Below are 23,530 nucleotides of genomic sequence, written 5' to 3'. Positions count from 1 at the left end.
TATTTAACAATATATATATTGTCCAGTTGCACCTTAGAGACCAACTAAGTTTGTTCTTGGTATAAGCTTTGTGCATGCACACTTCAGATATTTTAGGACTTTTAGGTGGGGGCGTCCACCAGGGAAATGATCCAGCTGCTTTGATCTTGGACTAGGATATAGGAGGGTGGTGGCAGCAAATACCAGAGAATCGTGCCCACTGGCAACACTGCAGGGCTGTTGTGTCTGGGGAAATCGATCTCTGGGCTAGACCGAAGGAGCCGTAGCTCAGACAGCTTTACGATCCGCATCAATCACTTACAGCGGGTCCGGCACGCTTCCTCCAGAACTGCGCAACAACTCCCAAGGAGCCCTGCTGTCTTCTCTCAGTCACGGCTTTTTAGCAGAGTAGAAACACGCAGCGTGTAAAGCAGCCTTACTTCTCCAAGCAAGCATACATAGACAGGTGTGCCTATATACTGTTGGAATTCTGCTACCCGGTCATCGGTATGTGCCTATCTGATCAGGCACCGGCTGAATTCCTTAGACCTCCCTCCGGCGTCTCCCGGCAGGATAAACAACACGAGGTCCGTTCCGGCGATTTTCCTCAGGCTGTGAGGAAAACACACCAACTGCTTCTCCTCCTCTCCTCCTCCCTGCATATCCCCAGGGAGGGGAATCAGACACAGACAGTAACGTATCTACATGTCCTTTTATTTGTGTCTTTTAGCAGTCATCCAGTAAACATGTCTGCTCTCTTCAACATACAGAGAGAAACTCCACCCATGTACATCCTGTACAGGTCATATGACATACCCACTGAGCTAACATCCGGTGCTCAGTACAGAATGGACTGCCCCTTTGTTCCCATGGCAACAGTCACAAACTTCCTGTTTGGCTTTCCAGCCACAAGCAGCAGACGGTGCTGCCTTTGCTTGCTGCAGCTTTGGTGCTTTAGAATAACATCCTCCCCCTAAAGTATCAATGCGTGCTGCGAGCAAAGCGTCATCCAGAGAAGAAAACAAACAGTTGTTATACTTATAACATTCCCCTGTTGTTTCAGTTCCACCCTTGGAACTACCCGCCACTGGTTTTACCAATGTACCTCTCTGGTTGTGTGACTTCCAAGGAATGAGTGCTTCTGCATTACCTTGGTTAACAACTCTCTGTTGTGCCTTTGTCTCTGACTCAGACACAGCTTCAATCTGACCTTGGTCATTTACAACAGCAACAGTTAGGTAAGCAAACTCTTGTGAATACCTCTTGGGTGGTACACCCTTCGTTGCTCTCTCAGACCTACGTAAGAGGTGCTGCTCTTCTTTGCTTTCCGGTTCAGCCTCTGAACTCTCTGGAGAACCAGTACTAAGCTTAATCAGTGGTTCATCCTCCTCTTCTGAGGGTCTAGTCATTATGTGAGATTTCCTCTCAATGACTGTGACAACTGAGCTGTCTGAGCTATCGCTGTCATCATCAGTACTACTGAACTCAATAAAATCAACATCATCATCATCATCATCAGAATCATCTTCATCTGTGGGAATTGTGTGAACAATCACTCTCTCCTGTTCAGGAGCACTCTCTAGAAATTTTGTGAGAATCACCTTTCCAGATTCAGACAAAATTACTCTGTAGAGACCCTTTTCATAACCCACAAAAATGCCTCTGGCATTCTTTGCTCCACCTGGAGTTTCTGTTCTCACATGAGACCCAAAAACCTTGAAATGGGCAACAGAAGGTTTTCTGTGGAACAGTTTCTCAAAAGGAGAACATCCCAACTCTTTTGAAAACTTTCTCAACCACGTGTAACAATATGACATTAGCGATTCAGCCCAGTACTCATGTGGCAGATGTGAACTAAGTAATTGCGCATGCATTCCCTTTTGCAATTCTTTGTTCACCCTAACACAAACACATCTATTCCAAGCTTCTTCGGAAGCTGCAAGTTTGTGTTTTATCCCTTTCTTCTTCAGGAACCTCTGGAACTCCTGTAAAAGAAAAATTGGCTTCTCATCTGTGCAAAGACAATCTATGTCAGCATCATGCATATTTTTAACCTTGTCACAAAACTCTTTAAACCTTTCTAAGGCTTCTTTCGGTCTCTCCAAAAGATAAAGCCAGACAAAACCTGTAAAAGAATCAACACATATTAGGTAATACTTTGCATTGCCTCTAGATGGTTCTAAAGGACCAATCACATCAGCATACACCCGCTGAAATGCTCTTTTGCCCCTCGAGGTGACCTGCTTGGCGTTCTTCTCAGCTACACCTGCAAAAGAAATCATGTTAGAATCACAAGAATTACATTTCATGTAATCACTTTGATCAAAAGTCAACAAATACAGTCCATCTTTCTCTTTGGCAGAAAGATACAGCTCTCCATCTTTGTAGATCTCGCAGTGTTGATCATCATAGGACAGTTTCAGTCCCTTCTTGGCAATCTGCGAAGCGCTGAGCAGATTGTACTTCAATTCTGGAACCAAATAAACATTGTTTATAGTCAAGTTCAGACTTTTAAGATACACAGTCCCAATTCCGGTCGCTTCCAGCTCTTGACCGTTGGCTTGTTGTACAGTGAAGCTTTGCTTCTTAAACGTAGAAAATAGTCCTCTGTGTCCCGTCATGTGAACTGTGGCTCCAGTATCCAAAACAAAGAAATTTCCCGCTTCTGGTGTGGCTTTTAGCGACATCAAAGCCTTTGCAGTCTTTGCCTTTGTCTTGGTGTGACCTTTGTCTGACGCGTCAGACTTTGTGGAGCTCGACTTGGCTCCTTTCTTCCGACGTGGCTTCGTACAGTTCCGCTGTAGATGCCCAGTCTGGTCACAATTGTAGCATCGGACAACGTTCATAGCTACAGCATCTCCTTCAGTAGCTTGAGCTGTGGGGGTGTTAGAACTCCGTTCTTCCCTCCCTCTGTCCTTGACGTCTAGGGCGGCAAGTCTGTCATGTTCACAAAGAACCACGGCAAAGACCCTCTCCGACGTTAGTTCCGCTGCTGGGAGAGACCCCAGCTGACTGGCAACCGTTTTGTAAGTCCGATTCAGGCTGTTGATCACCATGAAGCAAAACACTTCCTCCTGCAGACGGAAATTGCGTTCCACCATCTGTTGACGCAGAAATTTCATTTCCGTCAGGTGCGCTTGAACATCTCCATCAGGCGCAAGCCTCAGGTTGGTCAGCTTCTCAAAATACAGCAACGCTGAAGAACCTGCATCTCTCTGATGTGTCCTTCTTAGCGTGTTCCAAACATCTCTCGCGTGCTCTAAGCCTTGTATGTGGATCAATTGCGAATCTGACACGCACAGAATTATAGCAGTTCTGGCCTTCACATCCTGTGACTCCCAAGCACGCGTTGGCGCTGCAGGAATGGGGTTCTCAATGACGTCAAACAGTCTCTGATTCTGCAGCAGGGCCTTCATCTTAATAGACCAAGATGCATAATTGTCACTGGTCAAAAGGGGCGGAGAAGGCAAAGCTCCCCCCTTCTTGGCATCCATTGTGAGTCCTTGCATTGACTCTTTAAAACACAAGCCTCTAAAATCCAATAGCTGGCTTGTTTACACTCTGTGCACCTGGCAGCTCTCAACGCTGGCTGCGTTGGAAATTTCCAGGAGCTCCTCAGCCTTTGTAGTCATAACATTCTATTGTTGCTTTCACTTCTCCTCTCTGAGGATTAGCCTTCACTGAAAGGCGTCGCTTAGCAACAGTACATTCCAATCCCTTGGAGAATAAACCACAGGAATGTCTGGAATGCGGTTTCACTTTTAACCGGAGCCGTTTCCCATACGCTGCTCCCTCGAAGCAGAAAATAACTCAATCTGCTTTCACTCTTCTAAGCCCGAAAATCACATACCTGGGCTCCGTGGCTTTTGCTTCCAGCTTGCTCTGGTCAGCTTCTGGCTGCAGAGATTCAGCTTTCTCAGGTCAGGCATCCATGGAAGCCACCTCTTGATGCAGAGGGCGATGAAAACAGGAACCATCAGCTCTGGTACCAATGTTGGAATTCTGCTACCCGGTCATCGGTATGTGCCTATCTGATCAGGCACCGGCTGAATTCCTTAGACCTCCCTCCGGCGTCTCCCGGCAGGATAAACAACACGAGGTCCGTTCCGGCGATTTTCCTCAGGCTGTGAGGAAAACACACCAACTGCTTCTCCTCCTCTCCTCCTCCCTGCATATCCCCAGGGAGGGGAATCAGACACAGACAGTAACGTATCTACATGTCCTTTTATTTGTGTCTTTTAGCAGTCATCCAGTAAACATGTCTGCTCTCTTCAACATACAGAGAGAAACTCCACCCATGTACATCCTGTACAGGTCATATGACATACCCACTGAGCTAACATCCGGTGCTCAGTACAGAATGGACTGCCCCTTTGTTCCCATGGCAACAGTCACAAACTTCCTGTTTGGCTTTCCAGCCACAAGCAGCAGACGGTGCTGCCTTTGCTTGCTGCAGCTTTGGTGCTTTAGAATAACATATACAGCTCTTTATTAAAACATTACAGCATCAAAGGTCCGTCACAGCAGGCAGCCATTGCTGCAAACATGTCTCCCTCTCAGATACACAGAGGGAAGTGAAAGTACAGGGAAAAACTCCTCCTTCTTAGCTTCTGAAAGCTTCTGTCTCCGCCCAGCTTCTGTAAGCTGACGTTAGCAGGTGACACACACCAGGGGAATTTAACCAGATAAATTCTGAACCATCACACCCCCCCTTGTGTCCCTGCGTGATACCTGTGCAACATCTTCAGTAACACCTTGTGAGATCGATCCCTTCCCCAAAGCCTTGTGCCCTCCCTTGGCAAATCTGTTTGGCATTTGTGGAACCACCTCACAACTCCCAGAATCGCACTGTGCGAAACTTACCCACGCACCTGTGGCCTGATACCTCTCTGGTGGGATACCTTTCGTTGTGCGACTGGACCTCCTAGGCACAAACTCAGGTGTTTCCCCTGACTCACTTTGATCGGCAGGTGTATCCGCTGCATCATGGACTCCACCCTCTGACTTAAAGCGTCTTCGAATCCTCTCCATTACACTCACAGGAGAACTAGGCTGACTCTTGGGCAGTCTCATAACAGCTTGTGGAGATGCCACTTCCTGCTCTTGACCCTGGTCAGTGACCTGGTCGTCATCAGCAGCCTCAGCCTCTTCTTCCTCTGCCTCATCAGAACTGTCTTCTGGGTCAGAGAGACAATCTGAGAGAACATCACGCCTGACAGGAGTCTTTGACTTTACACCCTCCTCTAAGAACTCAGCGTGTTTACTGATCAGCACCTTACTCTGATCACCTGACGGGTAAGCAAAACGCCATGCACGGGCATCTGGCTCATACCCACAGAAGATCATTTTCTGGACTTTGGCTCCATCTGGCCCTTGCAAAGCCTTAGGCAAAGCGACAAGCGCAGGAGTCCCAAAAGTCCGCAGAAAGTGAACCTGGGGTTTGCGGCCATTTAACAAAGAAAACGGTGTGTCACCTACCAGTGAGTTATAGACACGATTCCAGGTGAATGACACAGCCCTAGTAGCCTCCACCCAAAACTCAGGAGGCAACCTGGCTTCTTTCAGCATCACCTGTGCAGCCTTAACCAGAGCCTCACTCCTCAGCTCTGCCCCCCCCCCTTGCTGGGGTGAATTAACTGTGTGGCGTATCCCTCTCTTCTGCAAGAACTTCTGCAACGCAGAACCAGTGTACTCAGCATTTCTGTCACTGATGATCTCTTGGACCCTGGTGGAGAACCTCTGTTCCACCCCCTCAATCCAGCTCTTGATCAGCTGTGCTGCATCCTCCCTGGATTTGAGACCATGAGCCCAGGAACTCTGCGAAAAATTATCCAAAAAGGTTAGGAGAAACCTGGCCCCCCCTAGACTTGGTTCCTTGACAGGACCGGCCAAATCTATGTGTACCAACTCAAAAGGTTTAGTGGCCACACGCTCCACCTTTGGGTAACTGCACCCTCTCACCTTTGCCTGCTTGCAAGTGTCACAATCAATGGCACTTCCACAATTTTGAATCCTACACCCCGTGGCAACCTCGGGCAGAGTCTGCAAGTCCTCTACCGACCCATGAATTGTTCTCTGATGCCATACGCATGCACATGTAACATTATGAGCGGGAATTGTAGCACGTTGGTTGGGAACTGTAGCACGCAACGCTTGTGCTTTCTCAACCTTCCCCTCACCTCCAAGAGACGTTTTAAGAATGAAAAGATCATTCTGTCCCTTCCGCACTTTGGCCAGTAACCTCCCCTCTTTGGAGATTGTGCAGACATCATTTTCAAAACAAACTTTGAACCCCTTACTTAACAAATAAGGCACAGATAGCAAACAGTGATGAACGTCCGGAACAACACAAAAATCCACCGTCTCCTGTAAAACAGAAAGATAGGTATTAGCAAATTTATCAATCTTTGATCTCTGTCCATTTGCGAACTTGATAGTTTGCCCTTTCGGAACTGCTGTGCAATTCCACCTCTCGACTGCAGGGGTCTCTGGAACCATGTTGCGGTTAGCTGCAGAGTCTATAACAAAGCTGACGGAATTTTCCACTTGGCCGTCTTCAAACACTGCCATACTCGAAGAAACTTGATAAGACTCTTCTCCCTGCTGTTTACTACGACCACCTGGCTCAGTTCCACGCCTGCCTGTCTTCCCAGGCCTGTTGCCATGGAAACCTCCCTGATTCCCATGGGAAAAGTCCTTCACAACATCCTGCATCGGCTCTCTGCTCCGGTGGGGGCAACTGCCACGCCGACGTTGAGCTCCAGTGGAAAAACACTGCCCGGGGCTCCTCCCAGCTGGCCTGGCCTTCCTCCTTCTGGAACGGCTTCTCCCACCAGCGTGGCCCCCCCTGAAGCTCCTCTCTGCTTCAGCACAAAGCGAAAGTTGTTTAAACTTGCCTTTGGAACTCTTCGCCCCCCCGATCTGCTCACTAGCGCTCCTAGAGGCTAAGACATCGGGAACAGGGCCTGCCAGTCCAGCGTCTCCAGGACTCAGTCCATCACACAGACGTGTAGAAGCATTGCAACAGCTCCCCAACACTGTCTCAGCCCCCATTGGGCTTTCTGGGCATCCTTCAGCCCCCCCAGGGCTTCCTCCAGGGCTTTGGCCTTTCGCTGACGCCTCACACAAGCCCTTCAGCAAATTCCAGGCAGCCCACGCTGTCGTTACGCCCTCCAAATGAGGCCTCAGTGATGCATCAACGCATGCTTTGAGCATCTCTAGCTCTTGCAGCCTCTGGCTATCTTCAGCCAACACAGCCCCACAGCTTGCATCTCCTGCTCCAGTTGCTGGCCGGCCAAGGGGTGATGATTTTGGCTCCCATTGACTTGCTTCCCAGAGCCCTTCAACCAAGAACCATCCCCTTATTTGTCTGGACCACGTTGCCCAACTCTTTAGAGTGAGCTTTTCCAGCGGTATATTCTGGCTTTCAGCCATCTTCTCCCGTTCTCCCAAGGTGCCCCAAGCTGTACTTACTCCGTACCAGCTTCCTCCGGCCTTCCCTTCCGTGGAGAAACGATTTCTAGCTGCGTCTCAGCTTCCAGCTATTTCTCAGCTTTTTTAGCTCAGTCTCTGCAGCCACCATTGCCTCTCCGAAAGCAGGCAATCAATCATTCTTGCTCTCCAGCACCCACGCTGACTTCAAAGCGTTCCTGGAGCTCACACCGACTGCTTTACGAGCGTTGTCTGACCCCATAACCTCTGGGGAAATCGATCTCTGGGCTAGACCGAAGGAGCCGTAGCTCAGACAGCTTTACGATCCGCATCAATCACTTACAGCGGGTCCGGCACGCTTCCTCCAGAGCTGCGCAACAACTCCCAAGGAGCCCTGCTGTCTTCTCTCAGTCACGGCTTTTTAGCAGAGTAGAAACACGCAGCGTGTAAAGCAGCCTTACTTCTCCAAGCAAGCATACATAGACAGGTGTGCCTATATACAGCTCTTTATTAAAACATTACAGCATCAAAGGTCCGTCACTGCAGGCAGCCATTGCTGCAAACATGTCTCCCTCTCAGATACACAGAGGGAAGTGAAAGTACAGGGAAAAACTCCTCCTTCTTAGCTTCTGAAAGCTTCTGTCTCCGCCCAGCTTCTGTAAGCTGACGTTAGCAGGTGACACACACCAGGGGAATTTAACCAGATAAATTCTGAACCATCACATTGTGTTGCAATCAGGTTAGGAAAAGAGTGTGGAAAAGGCTATCTTGGGCACCTCCGCCTTCATAGCGGGCACCATGCCCATTGAACCCCCTGCCCATTCCCTTTTCCTTTTTTTCCCCCAGCTGGGGGCTCCCAACCTGGAGAGACACTCACCAGTTCCCGCATGCAGGATTTCAGCCTCTCCCGGTCCAGCCGCGTCCGGGAGGAATGGTTCTGGTCCTTGTTGGAGAGGGTCACAAATCGCCTGTTGGGACAGGTCAAGGGGTGGGGCAGAGAAGAGAGACTTAAGCTGGTGCCAACAAGAAAGGGGACCAAAGATAGTCTTGGAGGGTGTGTGTGTGTGCCCAGACTTGAGGAGACAGTTTGGCAGTGGGCTGAATCTCATGGCCCTTCCCTTGCAACTTCCTGATATTTTGAGGGTCCTTCTCCCCCCAGTTGTGGCTGACTCACAGGCATGCACTGCTCAGCTCCTCCAGGACCCCGCGGAGGCGCCGTTCTGGGTGGGGCTTCTCAGTCTTCATCATCTCATGAACGTCATTCAAGCCTTCTTCCTGGAAGGTCAGAAACAACCGTCAATGTAGCAGGGCTACCAGGCAGGGCAGAGCTCAGGAAGACAGCGAACTAATGCCAGTGTAGTGGAAGAAGCAAAGATCACCAGTGTTGAAGCAATGATTCTTCAACATCAGCTTTGTTGGACTGGTCATGTTGCGCGGATGCCTGATGATCGTCTTCCAAAGCAACTACTCTATTCTGAACTTTAAAATGGTAAGTGTAATGCTGGTGGTCAACAAAAGATGTTTAAAGACTCTCTCAAAGCAAATTTTAAAAAATGTAGTGTAAAGGTAAAGCGACCCCTGACCATTAGGTCCAGTCGGGGCCGACTCTGGGGTTGTGGCGCTCATCTCGCTTTATTGGCCGAGGGAGCTGGCGTACAGCTTCCGGGTCATGTGGCCAGCATGACTAAGCCACTTCTGGCGAACCAGAGCAGCGCACAGAAACACCGTTTACCTTCCCGCTGGAGTGGTTCTTATTTATCTACTTGCACTTTGATGTGCTTTCAAACTGCTAGGTTGGCAGGAGCAGGGACCAAACAACGGGAGCTCACCCCGTCACGGGGATTTGAACCGCTGACCTTCTGATTGGCAATTCCTAGGCGCTGTGGTTTAACCCACAGCGCCACCCGCGTCCCTCAAAAATGTAGTATAAACACCAACAGTTGGGAAACACTGGCCTGTGAGTGCTCCAATTGGAGAACAGCCTTTACCAAAGGTGTCATGGGCTTTGAAGATGCTCAAACTCAGGACACAAGGGAGAAACGTGCTAAGAGGAAGGCACGCTTGGCAAACCCTCACCATGATCAACTCCCACCTGGAAACCTATGTCCCCACTGTGGAAGGACGTGTGGATCCAGAATTGGCCTCCACAGTCACTTACGGACTCACTGTTAAGACCGTGTTCATGGAAGACGATCTTACTTGGCTACGAGGGATCGCCAAAGAAGAAGAAGGTAGAATTGCAGAGTTGGAAGGGGCTGAGGGTCATCTAGCAACTGGAGCCATGGGTCACCCCGGTGTTTCCCTCCCCACCCCACACCTCCCCCAGACCCTCTAGGGTGCCCACCAGCTTGTCTGCAATCTTGTCCATGATGTTGGAGTTGTACAGACGCCTTCGCTGATCCTGCCACCAGCTCTTTATGTAGATGCAAGGCTTCTTCTCAAAATACGGCAGGTGGAAGTAGTTCCTGGAAGCAGGGGGAGGAAGGAGCAGGTAAACCTCAGGAGCTGGAAGGGGCTGCGGTGGGGCAGCAACTGTTCAGAACTTACGGAACTCCCTGACACAAGATGCGGAGATGGTTGCTGGCTTAGCTGGCTTTCGGAGAAGTTATCACAGGCTGTTAGCCATGATACGTTCTGAAGGAAGCTGCTAAGTTCAGAGATAGCACACTGCCAAATGGTCTCTGCCGCCATCTAACCCTCCCTGTAGACTTCTTACAAATATTTGGCTAGCCATGGTTAGATGGGACATTGTATGGGTGATCTATCCAGAAGATAAATTGTATTTCGAAGAGTTAGTGATCTGACCTGGTTACCTTTCCTGCTTCCTCCCTGTCTCTTGTTAAGTTCTTGGATGGCTGAGAACAGCCTGTAATGCCTTAATCAGCTGGGAGGAAGTGATATTGCTGGGGACCTTCTTTGAGAAATAATTAATAATAATAATAATAATAATAATAATAATAATAATAATAATAATTTATTTATACCCCGCCCATCTGGCTGGGTTTCCCCAGCCACTCTGGGCAGCTTCCAACAGGACACTAAAATACAATAACCGGTTAAACATTAAAAGCTTCCCTAAACAGGGCTGCCTTCAGATGTCTTCTAAAACTCTGGCACGGGTGCCACCACCAAGAAGGCCCTCTGCCTGGTTCCCTGTAACCTCATTTCTCACAGTTAGGGAACCGCCAGAAAGCCCTCAGCGCTGGACCTCAGTGTCCGGGCAGAACGATGGAGGTGGAGCTGCTCCTTCAGGTATACTGGACCGAGGCCGTTGAGGGCTTTAAAGATCAGCACCAACACATTGAATTGTGCTCGGAAATGTACTGGGAGCCAGTGTAGGTCTTTCAAGACCGGTATTATATGGTCTTGGTGGCCACTCCCAGTCACCAGTCTAGCTGCCTCATTCTGGATTAGTTGCCATTTCCGGGTCACCTTCAAAGGTAGCCCCACGTAGAGTGCATGGCAGTAGTTCAAGCAGGAGATAACTAGAACATGCACCACTCTGGCGAGACAGTCCACGGGCAGGTAGGGTCTCAGCCTGTGTACCAAATAGAGCTGCCCTGGACACAGAATTGACCTGCGCCTCAATGGACAGCTATGAGTCCAAAATGACAACCAGGCTGCGCACCTGGTCCTTCAGGGGCACAGTTACCCCATTTATGGATCAATGGTCTCGTTAGATAGTAAAATTCATGTTAAATCACTGTTTTAAGGGTTGTTTTTAAAAGTCTGGAACAGATTAATCCATTTTGCATTACTTTCTATGGGAAAGCGTGCCTTGGTTTTGGAACACTTTGGTTTTGGAACGGATTTCCGGAACGGATTAAGTATGAGAACCAAGGTACCACTGTAATGAATGATCGGCACGTAGCCACTCGGGCAAGCTATACAGTCCTAAGGACATAAGGAGGCAAGAAGAAATTCTGGGACCTCTCTCCACCACCCTTTCCAACAACAAGGTTTTTCACGTCAACCGGACTGGCCAAAGTTTCGCTTGCCTGTCGGTGATCAAAGGCCTCAAAGGTGGAGAAGAGGAGATGGAGACAAACTCCCCGTCGTCTGTGCTTTCCTCGTCACTCTCGTTCTCCAGCAGCTGAGACTCTTCCTCGTTTCCATCTCCTCCACTATCTTTCTTCTTCTTGATCATGGGCTTGGACATCCCGTCGATTTCATTGCCATAATTGCCTGGGGAAAACGGAAGGGATAGAAACTTGACATGAAACTTGACATGAGCCAACAGTGTGACGCGGCAGCTAAAAAAGCCAATGCAATTCTGGGCTGCATCAATAGGAGTATAGCATCTAGATCTAGGGAAGTAGTAGTGCCACTGTATTCTGCTCTGGTCAGACCTCACCTGGAGTACTGTGTCCAGTTCTGGGCACCACAGTTCAAGAAGGACACTGACAAACCGGAACGTGTCCAGAGGAGGGCAACCAAAATGGTCAAACGATGCCTTATGAGGAACGGCAAAGGGAGCTGGGCATGTTTAGCCTGGAGAAGAGGAGGTCAAGGGGTGATATGATAGCCATGTTCAAATATATAAAAGGATGTCACATAGAGGAGGGAGAAAGGTTGTTTTCTGCTGCTCCAGAGAAGCGGACACAGAGCAATGGATCCAAACTACAAGAAAGAAGATTCCACCTAAACATTAGGAGGAACTTCCTGAAAGTAAGAGCTGTTTGGCAGTGGAATTTGTTGCCAAGGAGTGTGGTGGAGTCTCCTTCTTTGGAGGTCTTTAAGCAGAGGCTTGACAACCATATGTCAGGCGTGCTCTGATGGTGTTTCCTGCTTGGCAGGGGGTTGGACTCGATGGCCCTTGTGGTCTCTTCCAACTCTATGATTTTATGATTCTATCTATCTATCTATCATCTATCTATCTATCTATCTATCTATCTATCTATCTATCTATCTATCTATCTATCATCTATCTATCTATCATCTATCTATCAATCATCTATCTATCATCTATCTATCTATCTTATGGTGGGATGCAAAAAAATAATCAGAACATTTTTTAAAATGCAGAACAAATGGGCTGTGCTAGTTATGAACCCCCTAAGTTGGCGTCACCTTCAAAGTTTTGCAATCGTTTTGCAGCACAAACCCTGCATTTTGCTGCACGTCCGAGACGGAGTAATTGATACATCAAACCCGGGTTCCTAGGCATCACCCCAAAATCCTGCACCGTCCGATTCACTCCAAACCTGTGCCAATGTTTTGCAGAGCAAACCGATGTTTTGCAGTGCCCCCAAAACTAAGCAATTATCAAACTGGGGTTCTTGGATACCACACCCCCCCAAATCCAACATTGCCTGATTTGCTCCAAACATGTGCCAAAGTTTTGCAAATGCTTTGCAACCGAGAACTAGGGTTTCCATACAGCCGGAATTTCCCAGACGTAGTTGGTATTTACCCCTCGCAACCTTTGTCTCTGGATCTACACTTTTTGAACTATGCAACCTTAGGATCTTGTGATACACGGTTCAGGAATATTCTGAGTCAAGGGCGGCACGTCATGCCGGTGTTCAACAAAAGAGGTTTAAAGACTAAAGGCAAATTTAAGAAAATGTAGCACAAACACCGACAACTGGGAAACACTGGCCTGGGAGTGCTCCAGTTGGAGAACAGCCTTTCCCAAAGGTGTCCTGGGCTTTGAAGACACTCAAACTCAGGACGCAAGGGAGAAACGTGCTAAGAGGAAGGCACGCTTGGCAAACCCTCACTGTGATTAACTCCCACCTGGAAACCTATGTCCCCACTGCGGAAGGACCTGTGGATCCAGAATTGGCCTCCACAGTCACTTACGGACTCACTGTTAAGACCGTGTTTATGGAAGACGATCTTACTTGGCTACGAGGGATCGCCAAAGAAGAAGAAGAAGCCTCAGATTTGATTTCTGATACCACTTTGTGGGAGTGACGCTCCACCGGTGCTGAGGCACACCTCGCACCTGGCATGCCACAGCATGCCAAGGAGCCTTCACCCACGCTCCATGGACTTGTGGCCTCTTGGCTAGCAAACAGGGTTTTCCCCCTGACCGTTCGTCCTCTCACAGATTTGGTTACTAGACTTAATGCTTGGCTGGAGCGTGACCGGGGACGCAGATGTAATCAAGTACTGGGGAAAACATTTTAGGGAAACGCCTGCTGGCACGTGTATTTGACAACACCGGAAATGTGCTTAGATGGAGTTACGTCATGTTCAGAGTGGTTTCACTACTGTATCCAATTGTTGACTTCTGCTAATAAAAGGAGCCTCTGCACAGCTAGTCGGCAGCTTGCTTGGAGCATGCTTGCCAGCTTGCTCACAAACAGCTCACCTGCATTCAACCTCCCATTGTCCTCCGTTATTCCTACACACTTGGTCCTCAGAAAGCCCATGCTCTTCTTCCAGTGCCACATTTTGCACATGGTTCCTGTAATGTCTCATTCTCACATTGCATAATGTTGCAGGTTGCCTTTAATTGCTCAATTGATGTATGAGTATGGGAACTATTTAAATGTCTCTTCCCTCTCTGCTCTACTGCTCTTGTTTTCCTTATGCTTGCTCTTGACTCTGACTATGGAAGAAGACCGATGTGAGAGTTGCCTTGTTGTTTTGTTATTTGCTTTCTAAATAAAACCCTTGATGTTACTATTCCAACCACAGTTGCTTCTGCTGCATTCTGCTGTAAAGGACTGAGTTTATGTGCTGCAAACGGGAGTTACCGTATTTTCCGCTCTATAAGACGCATCAGACCATAAGACGCACCTAGTTTTTGGAGGAGGAAAACAAGAAGAAAAATGTTCTGAATCTCAGAAGTCAGAACAGCAAGAGGGATCGCTGTGCAGTGAAAGCAGCAATTCCTCTTGCTCTTCTGGCTTCTGGGATAGCTGCGCAGCCTGCATCTGCTCCATAAGACGCATACACATTTCCCCTTACTTTTTAGGAGGGAAAAAGTGAGTCTTATAGAGCAAAAAATGCTCACAGTTCTGTGCGCACAGCACCCCAGAAGGCTAATGCCCCTCCTTGGTGGGGCTGCTCACCCCATCCCTTAATGAAGCCATACCAACCTATGGTGACCTCAAAGTTGATGGGCTTGTCTCCATTCTTCCTGTCAATCATGGTGGCCTCCAGGAAGGATCCAAAGAGAAAGAACTCGTCCATCTTGCCCGTGCAGTTCTGTGGGGTGGGAGAAGGACATAAGAAGAACTTAGGAAGTTGGAGATTTGGGGTAGAATGAATTTATCGTTCTGGGGAAGAATATCAGGGATTCAAATGATTGTCTTGCTAAGAATGTTATTTTTATTCCAATCGATCCTGGTGATAGGCGGTACTCGGTGCTTTAAAGAATGGCAAAAAAATATATTTCCAGATTCATCTGGCAGGGGAAGAAAACAAGGATAAAATATAAATTGCTATCAGATGTTAAAGAGAGACGGGGTTTCGCCCTGCCAGACTTAAAACTATATTATGAGGCATCCTGTATTTGCTGGATCCGGGATTGGATAATATTGAGAAATGGGGATATTTTAGATTTAGGAGGACATGATAACAGATTTGGGTGGCATGCATCTTTATGGTATGAAAAAGCAAAGGTACATGAAGGTTTTCAGAATCATTTTTTAGGGTATGGGAAAAATATAAAAAATTATTAGAACAAAAGGACATAAGAAGAACTTGCTGCATCCGGCTAGAGGGAACCCTGACTGATGAAGCAGTCAAGGCAAGTTCGGCAGATGTGTGAGGAGAGGGTATAGAATCATAGAACTATAGAGTTGGAAGGGACCCCGGAAGCCATCTAGTCCAGCCCCTTGGAATGCAAGAAGTAAGTAAGGCCCATTTATTTAACTAAAACAACTGAGAGAAATAAGGGCTGCCTCTAGGGTTCAAATCCTGCAATAACACACAAGTCAGGAACTAAATCCTAGGGGGAAGGAAGTCTATAGAGAAGCTAGTGTTCCCTGCTACCCTTGTGGGGGAGCTTAAGGAACCACAGTATAAACAAGAACTAGCAAGGAATAGATGATAATAACGTTAATTTTATTATTTATACCCTGCCCATCTGGCTGGGTTGGGCCAGGATCAGAGACTTACGTCGGCAACTGCCGTGGCCATCTCGACTTGGACTTCGGTGGAGCTGGTGAGCTCTGGGTTGCTGGTATCCAAGATTTCCACGGCCAAGCTGAGCAGGAGGCGGGCACGGAAGGAGACCCCTTCGCCCAGGCCTTCGTTCAAGTCCTGGTGCTCGTCCATCAGGGTGTAGTTGCGCGTGGAGCCGTACATGTTCACCCAGGCAGGGCCAAACGTGGGCAGGAAGCCTGGTCAAGAACAGCAGAGCAAAGGGAAGAAGGTCAGTGTTGATGTAGCACATTGTTAACCTGTGGAACTCGCTCCAGCAGGAGGCAATAGCAGACAAATAATAATAATAATAATAATAATAATAATAATAATAATAATAATAATAATAATAATTTTATTATTTATACCCCGCCCATCTGGCTGGGCTTCCCCAGCCACTCTGGGCGGCTTCCAAAAAAATCTTAAAATACAGTAATACATCAAACATTAAAAGCTTCCCTAAACAGGGCTCCCTTCAGATGTCTTCTAAAAGTCTGGTAGTTGTTGTTCTCTTTGACATCTGGTGGGAGGGCATTCCACAGGGCAGGTGCCACTACCGAGAAGGCCCTCTGCCTGGTTTCCTGTAACTTGGCTTCTCGCAGCGAGGGAACTGCCAGAAGGCCCTTGGCGCTGGACCTCAGTGTCCGGGTAAAACAATGGGGGTGGAGACGCTCCTTCAGATATACTGGACCGAGGCTGTTGAGGGCTTTAAAGGTCAGCACCAACACTTTGAATTGTGCCCAGAAACTGGGAGTCAATGTAGGTCATTCAAGACTGGTGATATATGGTCTTGGTGGTCGCTCCCAGTCACCAGTCTGGTTGCCACATTCTGGATTAGTTGTAGTTTCCGGGTCACCTTCAAAGGTAGCCCCACGTAGAGCGCATTGCAGTAGTCCAAGCGGGAGATAACCAGAGCATGCACCACTCTGGGAAGACAGTCCGTGGGCAGATAGGGTCTCAGCCTGCATACCAGATGGAGCTGGTAAACGGCTGCCCTGGACACGGATTTGACCTGTGTCTGCATGGACAGCTGTGAGTGCAAAATGACTCCCAGGCTGCGCACCTGGTCCTTCAGGGGCACAGTTACCCCATTTAGGACCAGGGAATTGGATGACGTTAAAAGAAAATTAGACCAACCTAATATTAAGTCTATCCCGGATATGCTGTGCTGGTTTTTGTTTTTGCTTTTTTGCAAAACAATGGCACTCGGTTCGTGCTTCACCTCACCTTTGTCTCCTTCGTTGGAGATCTTCCTGAGGTCGATAAAATGGGTCCCAATGGCCACGTCGTTGACCTTGTCAGAATCACGGATCTGGACCTTGATCCGCTTGCACAGTGGGGGGAACATTTCCGTGAAGACAATCTGCTCGTTCCACGTGGGCTCATAGCTGCTTTTCTGGACCGAGGTTTTCCCCTGAGAAAGACATAAGGAGATAAGGACACCAGAAGAACCTCAACGGGCCAAAACCTGAAGGTTCGTCTAGCCCAGCATCCTGTCTCCAAGAGTGGAGAGGCAGATGTTCCCAGGAAGCCTACAGACAACCATGTTCTCCCACTGTAGTTTGCCAGCAACTAGCATTCAAAGGTATGCTGGTCCTGGTGCTGGAGGCTCCATATAGCCCTCAGGAACTGCATCCCTTGATAGGGATCTTCCGGGAATGATCTAATAGAAGCCAGTGGCCATCTAAGGCTGATCAAAGGTCCCAGGCCATATTGGTAAAACCTATTGGTGTTTCGCAACTTTCTGACTAGTTGCAGGACCTTAGCCAGACCAAGAAGAATACACGCAGAATCCACGGAAGCAATTGGCAACTTGGCTGCAGACAGGATAGATGAAGCAGGAACCAGGAACTTGTAGTTAGGTGTTTATTACATACAGTGGATTATTTTACAGGAACAGAACACGGATCTTTAGCTAGCTCTCTCTGACACAACTCACAACTCCTTCACTGACACAGAACTCTGAACTCCAAACTCTGAACTAACACATTCCAGCTAGTAGACCATTAATTATCACTCCCTTGAGACAGCTTGACCAATCAGGGAGCTGTCTCCATGCCTCTGTATCACCAGGCAGACTTACTCCTTCACATGAGCTTTTGGCTGTCTGCCAAAACTTAATTGACTCTGTGTGAGTAGCTGCACATACACAGTTTCCCAACAGGCCACAACCAGATTGAGCCACGCAGCAGGAGATTACAATTTCACAGAATAATAGATTTGTAGAGTTAGATATTAGCCCCAAGCGCCATCTCGTCCAAACCCCTGCAATTCAGGAATCAAAGCTGAAGAATCCGTGGCAGGTGGCCGTCCAACCTCTGCTTAAAAACCTCCAAGGAAGGTGAATATACTCGGAGTCGAGAGTGGATTTCATGCTCTTTATTCCGCTCATAGTGGTGAGGAGGAATGGAAGTTCCCCCAGAATGTCTGCTTTATAAACATCATTTACACAATGGGCCCCACATGATTGGCTAATTCCGGGATTCACCTATAGGCCAATCAGGCTGCAGATTCACTTCCACCTGGAGCTGGATCGGGTGGCTCCTGTGGACCAATCAGACTGCTGCATTCTGGGTCCTATTGTTCCAGGACCAATCAGACTGCTGCCTTTTGGATCCTATTCAACTTAGTACATAACATAAGGAGAGTCCACCATCTGCCAAAGGAGACTGTTCCACTGTTTAGTGGGAATCTCTCTTTTAATTTGAAGATGGCCATCCTATCTTATCTCAGTGTCCTCTTTTCCAGGCTAAACATACCCAGTTCCTTCAACCGTTCCTCATAAGGCTTGGTTTTCAGACCCTTGATCCTCTTGGTCTCCCTCCTTTGCACACCTTCCAACTTATCAACATCCTTCTTAAATTGTGGTGCCCAGAATTGGACACAGTATTCCAGGTGGGGGTCTGACCAACAGGAAATAGCATGGGACTATTCCTTCCTTTAAAAGAATAGTCCTTTAAAGGAATAGACGCAGGTGGCGCTGTGGGTTAAACCACAGAGCCCAGGACTTGCCAATCAGAAGTTCGGCTGTTCAAATCCCCATGACAGGGTGAGCTCCCGTTGCTCCATCCCAGCTCCTGCCAACCTAGCAGTTCGAAAGCACGTCAAAGTGCAAGTAGATAAATAGGTACCACTCTGGCAGGAAGGTAAATGGTGTTTCCGTGCGCTGCTCTGGTTCACCAGAAGCGGCTTAGTCATGCTGGCCACATGACCCGGAAGCTGTACGCCGGCTCCCTCGGCCAACAAAGTGAGATGAGCGCCGCAACCCGAGAGTCAGCCACGAATGGACCTAATGGTCAGGGGTCACTTTCCCTTTACCTATTCCTTCCTTTGATCTGGACATTAAACTTCTGTTGATGCAGCCTAGAATAGCATTCACCTTTTTTGCTGCTGCATCACCCTGTTGACTCCTGTTAAGCTTGTGGTCCACCAAGACCCCTCGATCCTTTTCACGTTTGTGTGTGTGTGTGTAGGGGGCACACAGGGAGGTGTCAATGGCACATAATTTCCCCATTGGATGTCTTAATTAACTCTCTGAAAGGGAATAATGGACTATTTATTTTCCATCTGCACATTGCTGGAAGTAGATAGTCTCACATATTCAAATATTCAAACTAGAGGGGATCCCAAGAGGTCATCTAGTCCAACCCCCTGCAAAGCAGGAATCACAACTAAAGCATCCTGGCAAATGGTCTGAAAGCAGATTCTGGGGCTAAACTATCAGGCCTTCACCAACTTGCAAGTATTTGAGGTGACAACTCCTGTTAGGTCCCACCAGATTGGCCATTGTATAATATTATATTATATTATATTATATTATATTATATTATATTATATTATGTTATGTTATGTTATGTTATGTTATGTTATGTTATGTTATGTTATGTTATGTTATGTTATGTTATGTTATGTTATGTTATGTTATATTATATATTATATATTATATATTATATATTATATATTATATATTATATTATTATATATTATTGCATTGCATTGCATTAATATAATTTTATTTAATTAATAGAAGAAAACACTGCAACATGATAACGGACAACCGGTAATACTCCGTTGTAACATCCTGGTGGTTTGAAATTTGACAAGCAAAGTTATTTTTCTTAGCACCTTTTTTTCTATTTATTGAATGGCCGTTGCAGTCTAACTGATTAGAGCGATGGTCCAAAGGATGCACATCATTAAACAAAAGCCAGCTGTCTCTCTGCAAGCGAGGGGGACTCTCAGGTGGGCCGAGTCCCGGGACTCTCTTAACATGCCCATGTACCTTTTGTCCTGCAAAGAGGACCTGGACGTAGGGGTCCACCAGGTCCTTGTTCTCCCCAATGAGGGCCTTCTTGACGTTGGCCATGATGCTGGTGTTCATGCGAGGGAGACCTTCTGCCCGGTAGATCTTGATGTAGAAGCGCGCCCACTGCCTCTCCGGAGGGACGCCATCGGGAAGGAGCAGGTTCCTGCAAGACACAGTCAAGACCGTTTGGGAAACGATATACAATGAGTTGAAGAAAATGTTCCATCTAACATTTGTTAATAAACCTGAAGCACTCTTGCCACCGTTGTTGCGTACATGAAAATGTTCTTCAATTTCCTTGGCAGGTTTTTTCCTACAATCCCTAACAAAAGTGCTTCAGGCTTTTTTACAAATGTTAATTGGAACATTTTCTTCAACTCGTTGTGTATCATTTCCCAATTTTTAAAAATCCTACTACAGTCCCACCACATATGGTGAAAAGTCCCTTCTTTTTCCTTACATTTCCAGCATATATTTGAAGCAGTTTTATACATTGTTCCTATCTGCACTGGTGTTATATACCATCTATACATCGTTTTCATGTAATTTTCTTTCAGCAAAGAACAATCTGTAAAAGAGTGGTGTAGTGGTTAAGAGGGGTGGACTCGAAATCTGGTGAACTGGGTTTGCTTCCCCGCTCCTCCACACGCAGCTGCTGGGTGACCTTGGGCCAGTCACACTTCTCTGAAGTCTCTCAGCCCCACTCACCTCACAGAGTGTTTGTTGTGGGGAAGGAAGGGAAAGAAGATGGAGACCCCACTTTAAGGCAGGCGTCAGCAACCTAAGGCCCATGGGCCAGAAACGGCCCACGGGGATCGTTTAACGAGCTGCCCCCGAACCGAGTCCCCATGCGCTGCATTAAACCGGCACAGTGCGACACACGGACTCACTTCTGTAGCCAAAAATTGCATTTCTGTTGCGTCTCCGCTGGAATGAACTGGCCAATTTGAGGTAAACCTTGCCAACCCCTGACTTAAGGGGAGTGAAAGGTGGGATATCAAGTCCAAACTCTTCTTCTTCTTCTCTCTCTCTCTCCTCCCCCCTTTCCCCCTCCCTCTGCTCTTCTCTCCTTCCTCGCCCTCTCCCCTCCTGACCCCTCAATGTCGTCCTCGTCCGTCTCATTGGCCTTGTGGGGCGTCTTGATGTTGTCCCCTTTGCCCACCACCGCGATGTCCACCTTCACATAACCCTTCAGCCCCGCGGTGATGTCCTCCGGGTCCGAGAGGAGCGCCCACTTGTGGTAGAACTGGTGCTCTGCAAGGAGAAGACAAGGAGCCACCATGAGACCCTGCGAGGTGGGCTGGGGAGAGGGCAGGATCACCCACAAGTTGAGCATCTCGGCAGAGCCTGGCACCTTCGTTCCCCCAGGTGGACTGGTGCAGGAACGGCGGCTTCATTAGGCTCCCATTGTTGCATGGGAAACAGTCCTTGGGACTTTCCACATTGGATCCCGGGATGCCAGGGGGAACACCAGCCCGCAATGGTGCCCACCAAAGAGGATGGGCAGACTTCTGTGAAACCCATTATCAGTGAGGACCATGTCACTCTGCAAAGCGTGTGGCTGGACCACAAAAGTGGCAAGAACCAGTTTAGGAGGAGCCTAGTGACTAAATGTTAGAGTGAAAAACTGTGGGAGCAGTCAAGTACAACATTCTTTGTTTTCCTAGAGTGGATATGAGAGAGAATGTTTGGTCCAGCCAGTCGAAACTTCCTGTTCCTCTTGGCTGGAGCATCCTTCCTTTTGCATGTGATAGAAGGTGGGTGTGACTTTACCTGCCCAGGTAATAAAAGGATGGGTCACGCAGCACACCTCTCTCTCTTTGACTCCCTTCTTCGTTGGACCAGCTTCTAGCTAGGACTGCTCTGTCAGCTCTTAGCTAGCAGAAGCACTGGGACTTCCCCCCCATATGGAGTAGATCTACATGTACATACAGTCATACCCCAGATTACAGACATTTCAGGTTGTGTTTTTTTGGGTTATGGACCGCCAAAACCCAGAAGTACCAGAACGGGTTACTTCCGGGTTTCAGTGGTCACACATGTGCAGAAGCACTTCATCGCCCTTTGCTCATGCACAGAAGCACGTATCACAACCCGTGTGTGCAGAGACGCGCTGCTGCAGGTTGCGGATGCTGCGGGTTGTGAGCGTGCATCCTGCATGGATCACGTTCGCAACCCGAGCATCCACTGTATTTGTAACTAAGTCTGCCTTCAGGGTTCCAACCGTGAACTGATGTAAGTAAACTTCTTTTATTGACTTTGAATAGGATAGTGACATCTTTATTCTTTTAAGAGGCATTTAAGGGAACTTACCAGGACCATACAATTCAATCTGAGACAGACTGAATTGTATACTAGTGAGAGGCTCACACGAGCCTGCAACCAGCTATCTGCTGTGCATGTAAAAAGGGGGATGTAACTCTGCTAAGTAAAGGAACTTGCTAGTGCAAGTTTAGAAGGATATTAATAAACAATATATCCTCTCCTGCCACCCTGAACATTCCCACAAAAAGAATGTCAGATAGTGCAGCGAGGGCTCCATGCACAGAAAAAAAAATGGTTTGAGTAAGTGTTTCCCAGGACTGTGGTTGGATGAAGAGATGGTGAGGTGCGGAGGTGGCAGAGGGTGGTTGACTAGAGAAATGAACAGCTAAAATGACGCCCTGCATTCTTGCATTACAGAGGATCAGACTAGGAAACCCTCAGGGTCCCTTGTAGCTCTATGATTCTATGAATAAAATTTGGCTAACTGGAAATTTGGTGCCAGCCTCCGTATTGAACCGCCAAGGAGAAGTTTCTCTCACAGCTACTGCCGCCGTCCTGACAGCACGAGAACAGCCTTCCACACCAGAAAAAACTCTTTCCACCTACCTGGCTGGGTGTAAACGGTTCCGACGTCCATTTTGAAGGAGCCGACTAAGGTTCCACTGCGCAGGAGGTTTTTGGAATGAATCACCTTCAGGATAAAGGGGGAGGGAGAGTCAGAGGAGAGGTTTAGCAAGGATCCTACCTTGTGCTTCACAGCAGACATTTCTGAGGAATACGATAAATGGGCACCTACTGAACCCTAAATGCTATAGAAATGTTAGATAGTTTGTCTGTATTAACTGATAGGATGGATGTAAATGAAGGAATTCACTTCGGTTAGCAAGGTGGCCCGTTAGTTTTCTAAACGGTGGGTATTACCGTATTTTTTGCTCCACAAGACGCACCTTTTTCCTCCTAAAAAGTAAGGGGAAATATCTGTGCGTCTTATGGAGTGAATGTGTGGTCAATCACTGGCTCCCTTTCCAGCCCCTTGCCCAGGCCTCCATTTTTTTATGTTCTGCAGACAGAGGCTGTTTGTTTCCCCAGCGACATGTGACTGGCTGATTAGATTATCTGTCTGGGAACTGCAGAAAGGGCTCCCTTTCCTTTCCTAAAGAAGCTGCAGAACTGTGAGTTGAACCCCATAAAAACAGGATTTTTTCCCCTTTGCAAAGTAAGCTCAACAACTTTGAGCTAATCCTCAAAAAAGGGGGCTTTCTCCTTTTGCAAAAGAAGCTGCACCACTGTGAGCTGATCCTCAAAAAAAAACAGAGCTTTCCCCATTTTCGTCTATTAAAAACTAGGTGTGTCTTATGGAGCGAAAAATACAGTAAATTACCCACTGAGGAAAGTCAAATCCCACAAGCCATCCATACCCAGTGCAGTACCATATTGGCCTGAATATAA

General features: G+C 47.8%; 1 protein-coding gene across 15 annotated transcripts in view; it reads right to left on the bottom strand.

The window, feature by feature from the left end:
- The window catches only part of OTOF (otoferlin), a 204,435-nt gene that overhangs the window by 69,992 nt on the left and 110,913 nt on the right, over nucleotides 1-23,530 (bottom strand). For all 15 annotated transcript variants that reach the window (XM_081903604.1, XM_081903593.1, XM_081903601.1 and 12 more), the window contains 10 exons: nucleotides 22,688-22,772; nucleotides 20,911-21,070; nucleotides 19,793-19,979; nucleotides 16,738-16,924; nucleotides 15,487-15,710; nucleotides 14,463-14,571; nucleotides 11,409-11,595; nucleotides 9,755-9,875; nucleotides 8,585-8,685; nucleotides 8,288-8,378 (listed from right to left, as the gene is read on the bottom strand). In XM_081903604.1, coding sequence (XP_081759730.1) covers nucleotides 8,288-8,378; nucleotides 8,585-8,685; nucleotides 9,755-9,875; nucleotides 11,409-11,595; nucleotides 14,463-14,571; nucleotides 15,487-15,710; nucleotides 16,738-16,924; nucleotides 19,793-19,979; nucleotides 20,911-21,070; nucleotides 22,688-22,772 — 1,452 coding nt within the window. The remainder of the gene's footprint in view (nucleotides 1-8,287; nucleotides 8,379-8,584; nucleotides 8,686-9,754; nucleotides 9,876-11,408; nucleotides 11,596-14,462; nucleotides 14,572-15,486; nucleotides 15,711-16,737; nucleotides 16,925-19,792; nucleotides 19,980-20,910; nucleotides 21,071-22,687; nucleotides 22,773-23,530) is intronic.

Source organism: Podarcis melisellensis, assembly GCF_964234715.1.
Source record: "Podarcis melisellensis genome assembly, chromosome: 3".
In the NCBI taxonomy this organism is placed as follows: domain Eukaryota; kingdom Metazoa; phylum Chordata; class Lepidosauria; order Squamata; family Lacertidae; genus Podarcis; species Podarcis melisellensis.
This window is presented reverse-complemented; position numbering and strand designations above follow the sequence as displayed.